The sequence below is a fragment of the Hipposideros armiger genome, unplaced genomic scaffold (genome assembly GCF_001890085.2).
Source record: "Hipposideros armiger isolate ML-2016 unplaced genomic scaffold, ASM189008v1 scaffold_288, whole genome shotgun sequence".
Taxonomy (NCBI): domain Eukaryota; kingdom Metazoa; phylum Chordata; class Mammalia; order Chiroptera; family Hipposideridae; genus Hipposideros; species Hipposideros armiger.
Genome location: NW_017731638.1, coordinates 2,016,908 through 2,026,732, shown reverse-complemented (window position 1 = coordinate 2,026,732; position 9,825 = coordinate 2,016,908). Strand labels below are relative to the sequence as shown.

Below are 9,825 nucleotides of genomic sequence, written 5' to 3'. Positions count from 1 at the left end.
TTTATTCTCCTTTTCATTCTGCTGAATCATAGCCTGTCCATTTCCCATGACAAGTAAGTACAATAGACAAAATCTGCCCTGACAAAATAAGCGACCTTATGAAGTACTTTTCAAAAGATTGTTTACTTTCTAAAGCTTAGGCTATTGAGTCTCACATTAACAATGTGGATATTGAAAATATTTTGATATCTAAAATTCAAGTCATACTCATATTTTCAGAGGCATATCACCAGGTAAAGACAAGTGTATTTTTGTCCCAAACTCCACAACAACAAAACTTTAAAGAGAATTAATGTTGTCTAAATGAACTTGGGGTTTAGATAGAAAATGCAAGTCCTTCTCCCTAAGTCCTGGCTTTGGGACTCGCGCTTTTAATGAGTCCTGTGTGTTTCTATTCACAGCCATGACAGAACTACTTCCATCCATTGCTGGGACCATTGAGTTTCATTAGTCTGATTCCTGGCTATGTCCACTTCCCATGCAGCCTGGGATGGACCAAGAGCTCTCAACTTTCATTCAGCATACACAACCAAAGTATCTCTTACCACTGTGATGACCAAACGAGTGTGCACACATGCACACATCCACCATACACACAACAAACATATAAGTGAACCTTAAAACTCATGAAGCAATGCTACCTTTTCTATGTATAATGCACGTTGATGTTTTTTGTTTTCTTCTATTTTATTCTTTAAATTGGTGAATTTCACAATACACTAAAGGTTGTCTTGCATATTTAAAAATAAAGAAAACCGCTAATATAGAAAATAAAGCCTTGATTTTGGTTTCGAATAGAAGTGGGTTCGAATCCCAGATCCAACAGTTACTTTAGGTAAGTGACTCTGGAAACCTCAGTAGTCTCAACTGTAAAATTTAGAGTAATTACAGAGTCTATCTCAGGTGATTTTTGTAGGGTAAAATGAAGATAAATAGGTGAGAATGGCCATTGTATGAAGACAGTGAACAAATGTTAGATCCAGTCCTTATACTGTAGAGTTAAGGCAGTAACGTTGACTTTTCTAGATTAAAAAAATGTACCAAGTATAGGTAGAATGTAGGAGTCCAAAAAAGGGAAGAAAATAGTATCCTGTGCTTGTGGAAAGAATTAGGGTCTTTTGAGCTACATGTAAGCGAGTCTCAGCCTTAATTTCAGCCTTTGAACAAATGCATCATAACAGCCAAGGGGCTGAGGACTGACTGCTCCCTCCTCCTCCTCCCTTTCAGGAAGTCCTCTGGCTTCAAGGCTCCTCACAGGCTCCTGGCCTGTACCTGGTGAGGTGCCAGCCTCACCCCTTTTCAGTCCTGAGTGTGTATTTCCAGGTCCATCATTAAATGGAGCATGACTGTGGACATGTCATTCATGCTCCGCATGTTGGTTTCATGAACTGAATAATGGGTATAATAACAACTAGTGCATAGGAATGTTATGAGGATCAAAGATGTAATGTGTCCAAAGGGACTAGTACTGAGTCAGAATCATTAGGAGATTATTAGGAGATATTAGTTCCCTAATCCTTCCCCTTTCCCCTAACACCCACACATGCATCCTTACCATAGATTCTCACCCATTAGCCTGCCTAGACAATCAGATTTTTCACAATAGAGATATGAGAATGGCATGGAGCAATGTTCTAGGGTTCACTACTGATGGGTGAAAATTCAGGCCCAGGAAGACTGTCTAGGGACTGTCCAAGTCTGCCACGAAGAAGGTGGATGCTCCTTCAGCACTGTTGGTGCTGCTCAAGCACACATCATAAAGTATATTTTTGCTTGTGTCGTTTCCTTCCTTCCTTCCTTCCTTCCTTCCTTCCTTCCTTCCTTCCTTCCTTCCTTCCTTCCTTCTTTCATGTATGTTTAGAGAAACCAGACGACTGCATCATGGCGGGGAAGCCCAGGCTTCACTACTACAATGGACGAGGTCGAATGGATTCCATCCACTGGCTCCTGGCTGCAGCTGGAGTAGAGGTCAGTTCTGAGTTCTGTCATCTTAAGTGGGATCTAAAATTGACTGTATCATAATACTTTCTCTCAAAGCCAAGAAACTTTTCTTCCTAAGTAACCAGTCAGGAGTTTAGCATTAAAACAAAAACTGTCAATTTTTTTGTTTTGTTTTGTTTTAAAATATTTTTTATTGTGAAATACACATTTTTTAGAATTAGTTTCATCTGTACAACACAGTGCAATAGTTATACTTTTTACCCCTCGAGGTGACAACCCCCCTCCCCCATAAAACTGTCAGTTATTAAGAGATGAACAGATTTGACCTAATATATTATTAAAAATTTCTTCTCAGCAAAGAACATAAACAATCAAAATAACTTTAAGAAACGAATTGAAATTGTGGATCTTATTTGGATTTGGACTTAATTAAACAAACTGTATAATATCATTTGTAATGTTATGCAACATTAGAAATTGGAACATTGATTGAATATTAGGTAATGTTAAACAATTATTGTTGATATTTTAGGCATGATAATGTATTGTGCTTATTTTTTAAATTCTTCTTATGTTTTAGAGGTACAGATTAAAGTATTTAAAGATGAAATATATGATATCTAGAATATGCTTCAAATTATAACCAGAGTGGGAGAGTGAGAGCATAAACAACATTAAAAAGTTGACTTGAGTTGATATTTATTGAAGCTAGGTGATGGGTATAACGAGGAACATTTTCTGTTTATTTTTAGGCACGCTAGAAATTTCCATATTAAAAGATATTAGATATTACAAAATAAATGTAAAGTTAAAGCATAAACCAGAAATATGGGGAAAGCAGGTTGTAAGAAACTTCCTGTTGAAGATTTAATACAACCACTCAGCAATGATTTTGTTGAACACTTTTAAGTGCAGGTTTTGTGGTAGGTCATGGATGAAGTCAGGAGACCTTGTCCCTCAATTAGAGCAGTAAAGGAGAGTTTGGGTGAGGTGCCATTGTGTGACAGGAGCTTCTAGTTTGTTCCCTTCAGCCTCATAATGCTATGTTTATCTCAGCCTTTAATTATACTTCCCTGGTAGGTCATGGATGAAGTCAGGAGACTTTGTCCCTCAATTAGAGCAGTAAAGGAGAGTTTGGGTGAGGTGCCATCGTGTGACAGGAGCTTCTAGTTTGTTCCCTTCAACCTCATAATGCCATGTTTATCTCAGCCTTTAATTATACTTCCCTGATTGCTTTGTTAATGTACGTGGACTTCAGCACAGCCCTTTCTTAGTTTCATGAAGAAACAAATACACTGAAAATACAAATAGTGCCATTCCAGGTTTTTTTCTCCCTATAAACCAATAACCCAAAGTTTTCACTGTGGTCCAGACCTCAGCTTTGAGGTTCAGGGATGTGTTCAGAGCCCCTGGGCAGGAAGAACTCAGCACAGGAGGGGGAGTAGAGGCGATGCTGAGAGCATCCCAGGCTTCCTTTAGTCCATTCCAGTTTGGCTGAAGAGGGTGTGTGAGTCAACGACTTACCAGACTTTTAAATTACTGAATTTAGTTGAACAATAGAGCACCTTTCACCAGCGCACCAATGATAGATTGCTTTAAAAGTAAAAAAAATAAAAAAATAAAAAAAGGAGTTCGTCGACTGGCTCAGTTGGTTAAGAGCATGAGCTCTGAGCAATGAGGTCGCCAGTTTGATTTCGACATGGGCCAGTGATCTGCACCCGAGCTGAGCTGCTGCTGAGCTGCCAACAGGTGGCAGGATGTCTCAGCTGCCTAACAACAAGGTTGCTGGTTCGACATCCACATGGGATGGTGGGCTGCACCCTGCCCCACACCCTCCCAGTCAACGAAGATTGAACATGGCACCTTGAGCTGAGGGGCTGCATTTTGCCAATGGGCGGCTGGATGGCGACTGGACTTGGAGCTGAGCTAGCTGCACCCTCCACAATTAAGATCGAAGGACAACAACTTGGCTGTTCCCCTTTCCCAATTCCCCAACACTGTACCCCATCCCAATTCCCTAACAAAAATCTAAAAAAAAAAAAAATGGATGGTATAATGAAACAGCAGCCATCTTTACTTAATGACAATGAATGTTTATTGAGCCCTTAGTGTGTACTCAGTACTGTTCAAAGGCCTTTGCATACTTTACTGATTTAATCTACACATCAACTTATAACATAGGTACTCTAACTATACCCATTTTATGAATGAGGAGACTGAGACACAGAGATTCAGTAATGTGCTCAAGTTCAAGAAGCCAGTACATGAAAGAGGCGACATTCACATGCAGGCAGTTATATCAGAAACCAAAGTTTCGTTTGTTTGTTAAAATAAAAAATACTAGTTTTCCTTTTCTTAAGTTAGGAATTCCACCTAGTGTGTACCATGTTTTTCCAGAAGAAAGAATTCTGGTTTGAAAGAGTTTAAGGTGTGCAGCAAACAGGACTCATTCCACCTTTAGTGGGCCCATATAGAATGGAGGGATGCAAATGACAGCAGAGGCCTCTGGTGGCAGCATCTTAGGTGGTCATTGGCCCCCATGACATACCCCATGCTGGGGACACATAATGTCTGTCCTGACTCAGGTGGAGAGAAGGGCTTTCCTGACATACTCAAACTCCTTCACTAGAAGGACTTTCCAATTTCTTCTCTTCAATAACACCCCCTCCCAAATCTGGACCTAATTATCTTTGGAGATGAAAACAGGGTGAATTGAACCTCCAAATATGAGCAGTTACGAGCTACAGCCCATGATCTTTGCTTGATGGCTCTAATCCATATGTGCAAATGCCTATGATCGCCCTCCTCTGTGTACCCTGCCAAAGTCAGAAATCTTACCTCCTCCACATTATGCACCAGACACAAGTCATTCGAGGGTTAAAAGTTCCTTCGTGCTCTGGAGTGAATTACAAGAACTCACTTACTGTTTTTGCTTTTTAGTTTGAAGAGAAATTTATAGAAACCCCAGAAGACTTGGAAAAGTTAAGCAATGGTAAGGCAAAGTACTTAAATTCCTCTGATCTAGTAGAAGTCATAGTCGAGGTTTTATACCACACAATGCCCATGTGTATGTATGTATGGCGGGGGTTTGGGGTGGTGAAGAGACAAAAAGTGGGCCGGCCAAGTAGCGCATTGGTTAAGAGCTGGCTTGGGATGCCAGCTCAGAGAGCAGGGCCCTGGTTCGGATCCCACATGGGGGCCAGCGACGCTGTACCCTGTACAGCTAACATGGTGAGCAGCAGCTCGACCTGGAGCTGGGCTTCCATGAGTCGCTGGCGACGGCGTAGGCTACAGTGGGGCTGCAGTGGGCTGCCATAAGCTACTGTGTGTGGCCGGCAGCCAGCATGAGCGGCCAGCAGCCGGTGTGACCTGCCAAGAGCCGCTGTGAGCGGCCGTCCAGAGGCTGACGACCGATCTGCCTCACCCGGGAAGAGCACAATGATAATACCAACATGGGCCAGTGAAGTAACGTCCTCCACAACTAGACTGAAGAACAAAAGGACAGTAAATCTCTGTTCCCCTTCCTCCAATTCCCCAAAAAATCTTAAAAAAAAAATAGAGAGACAAAAAGTGGTTCAAATGTAAGAGATGGGGTTCTTCAAGCTGGTCTTATACTTCACTCAGGCCTGGGAAGGGCTTGGCCTCTCTGAGTACTGCCTAAAGGAGCAATTCATGGTGTCCTTGAATGCCTTCTCTTTGCTTTCTCCTGCTGTTCTGTACTGTGAATGAGCTGTGTCAGTTCAGGACCCCACGCAGCCTTCCTATCCAAGGACACACAGACGTATGCATCAAGGTGACAAGAGTAGAAATAGACCCAGCATTTGCCTCGGGTTATGTTTCATGGGTTATTACATGGTAATATCTTGGCAGTATTACAGCAGGCTAAAACAAAACGTTATTTCCATTGAAATGTTACCAGGTAATAATTTCTTTCTTTCATATCTTTATTTCAACAAACAAAAAGTATTCATCCACAAGACATTTCACTTTTTCTTTTCTTCCTTCAAAAGATGGCAGTTTGATGTTCCAGCAAGTGCCAATGGTCGAAATTGATGGGATGAAGCTGGTACAGAGCAGAGCCATAATCAACTACATTGCCAGCAAATACAACCTCTATGGGAGAGACATAAAGGAGAAAGCCCTGTACGGTATTTTTTCTGGTTTTTTTGCATCAACAATTATTAGGAACAATTTAGATTCTTCACTGAATGAGCAGGATTGTGTCAGGGGCAGCATGACCAAAGCAGCAGGGCTTTGGAGGTGTAGACCGAGGTCTGACACAGCAGAGAGTGATGAGGATGAGGGATTCCACCTGGAGTGGAATCGAGCAAGTGGGGTTTTAGAAGAGGATTCACTCCATGCATATAGCACAGGGAGTGACAGAGGGTTCCAAACACTGATGAACTCTGAAGCCAGGGGGATGTTGCAGTCACCACTCCAGGTGCTCAGTTCTTAGGAGCTGGACACCAGCCAACAGCTAGAGACAAGGGACACGTGTCTGAGTGTCCAGAGGATAAGGCTGGGGCAGAGAAAGATCCAAAACAGCTGATTTTCAAGTTCCAGAAATTACAAGAACAATAACCAGGAACTAACTTATCAGCCAGTTATAACTGGGCCACCTGACAAGGGTTCGCAGAGGTTGGTGCCCAAGATGCTATGGTTATCTCAAGCTTTTTGATGTAGGACTGAAGCAGCAAGATTTATTCAATACAACCATGTCTGGAGGGGTCCTCCTTCTTGTGGTGAGGGGGCCACATGATTGAAATTAAAATCTTGTAGGGAAATGATGGCAGTTGCTCAAAAAGTTAAACATACAGTTACCATGTGTCACCAACTCCACTACTAAGTGTGTACCCAAGACAATCGGAAATACATCCATACTGGCAGTTATTCTTCTCCAGGCCTGTCCGCTCTCCATTCTTGAGAATGTACTGTCCTACTTTAATAAATTCACCGCTTGTTTGGCTAAAAAAACCCCAAAATACATCCATACTAAAACTTCTGCAAAAATGTTCATAACAGCATTATTTTTTTGTAAAAAAAAATGCAAAGAATACAAGTATCCATCATCTGATAAATGGATGAACACAGCATTGTATATCCATCACTGATATATTGTTTGGCCATGAAAAGGGATGAGGTACCAATGCTTGCTGCAACATGGAAAAACTTTGAAAACAACATGGTGCATGAAAGAAACCAGATAACAAAAAATTCCTATCATATAATACCATCACATAAAATGTCGAGAACATTTATATTGATAGAAACAGAAAGTAAATTTGGTTGCCAAGAGCTAGAGGGGACAAAGAATGTGGAATGCTGTGAAAGCATATAGCATTTCTTTTTGGACCATCAAAATATTCTAAAATTAGAGTGTGGTGATGGTACAGAAATCTGTGACCTTATGAGAAATCACAAAATTTTATAGTTGAAAAAAATGACATTATGGTATGTGAATTATATGTCAATAAAGCTTTTATTTAAAAAAAAGTCTCGGGGGTGATCGGTTAGCTTAGTAGGTTAGAGTGTGGTGTTGATAACACCAAGGTTGCTGGTTCGATCCCCACATGGGCCATTGTGAGCTGCGCCCTCCTTAAAAGAGTCTCCCATGCCATTGTAACATGAAAGCAATGTGTAACCAATGACCATGGCTGTTCCCCAATAAAAGCTGGGCTTACAGCAAGCCCGGTTTGAAACACTAAAAACATATCTCCTGGAAGATGCACTGGATGGAACTGTATCAATTCGAGAGATACTTAGGGGGAGTCTTGAGAAGTGCAAACTGGGCCAGAGTTCGCAATCAGTACATTGGGATGGTTGTGGAACCAGGCTCTAGGAGAAATAATTAGAACTACTAATATCAGGCATATCAATGGGCCTGGGAGATGTAACAGGATGAGAGAGGGAGAGGGACATGACCAGGTGGCTGTGCCAGGGATTCTCCCTGGAGATTACTGAGGTGGGAGGTCTTTAGCTCTGTCAATCACACTGAGTTTGTGCACAGAACAAACCACAGCAGTGATGGCTAACCCCAGGTAGTCTCAGTGGTCACTTGCAGTAAGTCCACCAATTCCTCTCTGCCTGTGACTCTGGACAGGTCACAGATGCTCTCAGTCCCCATATCTGGTCATGTGTAAAGCAAAAATTTTAGACATATTTCTACCTTGATATCTACCTTGTTCTAGAATGAAATGTTCAAATTAAGTAAAAATCATAGCTGAATGACTGGCATATAAAAATACATCCAGTGGAAGTGAATTACTTTGCCACCACATGATGATGCCCCATTCGTTTACATTTTTAAACTGTAAAATCTAAGGCAGGAGATGATTCACAATTTCATCATTTTTGTCTTTCAGGATTGATATGTATGCAGAAGGCATGGCAGATTTAAATGAAATGTTCATACTTTTACCACTAAGTTCACCTGATAAAAAAGATGCGGAGATCAACCTTATCATACAGAGAGCAACAAATCGTTATTTCCCTGCCTTTGAAAAAGTAAGTGGGCTGTGCAGAGTTTGGGGGCACTGAGATTAGAGCTCAAAGAAAAATCCTGCCTGGGTGTTCCTGGGACATTGACCTTCCCCTCCAGTGAACCCTGCTAAATACTAATGTAGCAAGCACCCTGACTCTATAGGCATTTCACAAAAATCAGCTGAGGGCAATCGTACCTGTTACACCCAAGTTATTATCTTACACCCAAGTTATAATCTTTCAGCAAAATGTCAGTTTCCTAGGACCCAATCCAGAATTCCCTACTTGAGGGAATTTCATGATCATAGATAGAGTGTGGGCTGTGGGAGGAAGGCTCTGAGAGCCACATGGTGATTGGAGTAGATCCTGCAGAAACCTGTGCATGGGCTTTTCATTCAAGAGGAACCTGATGAAAGCAATTCATCAGAAAATATTCTCGCTACATTCATAGGAGGCATGAGTCCAGCTGCCTGCCTGTCAGGAGAATGCAGTTGTGTTTCAGGGATGCATGGGATGTATCTACACAGAGAAGGGGGCGGTGGGATGGAGAGGAAGACATAGGAAAAGATGTCAAGGAACAAATAATCTGCAAATGTTGTGGACATGGCTCTCAGACAATTGAGGAAAATCATGCAAAATGAAGAAAATAAAGTTCTAACGGTATACACAGTATGTATCTTAATGTTTCTCTCTGAATGCAGAAGAACACTTGAAGCTCAAAACTACCTGAAATCTTATTAAATTAAAATTATGGACCAAATAATGATTGTAAGAGAGAGATACAAGAGGCTTACCTATAAAGAAAAAGATTAACACCAACACACTCATCTTTATAAAGCATTAAATCATTCATTCACTCAGCAAACATGAATTTATTGCTTGTGTGTCAGGTTCTATTCAAGGGGCAAAGAATTTAATAGCAATCTGATCCTACACCCTCCTGGCCTGTGGTGCTGAGATTGGGTTCATTCACTTGATGCAAATCTAGACAGACATTGCAATATACGTACATCTGCACTTTGGAATCAAAGAGCCTCATGATGACATCACTGGAAAATGCATATTACAATAGAGCATTTCATGTTTTATTATATTCATTAATTATGTCCATACCTCAACATTCATATATTGGCTGAAAGGGTGTTTCCCAAAATGTTATTGTCTTTACTCAGTGGTCCCAAATGCGGTTTTTTCTTTATGATTTCCACATTGTTGAAAATATTTTAATAAGTATCACTTAATTTCTCCAATATTTAATTATGAAAAATTCAAACAGAAAAGTTGATAGATATGTGCAATAAACTCATATATATCCACCACCTAGATTCAAAAATCAATATTTTATAATTATATTTGTTTAACCATATATCTCCCCATCTCTATCTGTTCTAATCAAATATTATT

The 9,825-nt window shown here is 40.8% G+C and overlaps 1 protein-coding gene across 1 annotated transcript in view; it reads left to right on the top strand.

The window, feature by feature from the left end:
* The window catches only part of LOC109391304 (glutathione S-transferase A3-like), a 16,136-nt gene that overhangs the window by 3,824 nt on the left and 2,487 nt on the right, over window positions 1-9,825 (top strand). Inside the window, exons 2-5 of the mRNA XM_019658731.1 lie at window positions 1,862-1,968; window positions 4,882-4,933; window positions 5,952-6,084; window positions 8,304-8,463. Coding sequence (XP_019514276.1) covers window positions 1,882-1,968; window positions 4,882-4,933; window positions 5,952-6,084; window positions 8,304-8,463 — 432 coding nt within the window. The 5' untranslated portion in view covers window positions 1,862-1,881. The remainder of the gene's footprint in view (window positions 1-1,861; window positions 1,969-4,881; window positions 4,934-5,951; window positions 6,085-8,303; window positions 8,464-9,825) is intronic.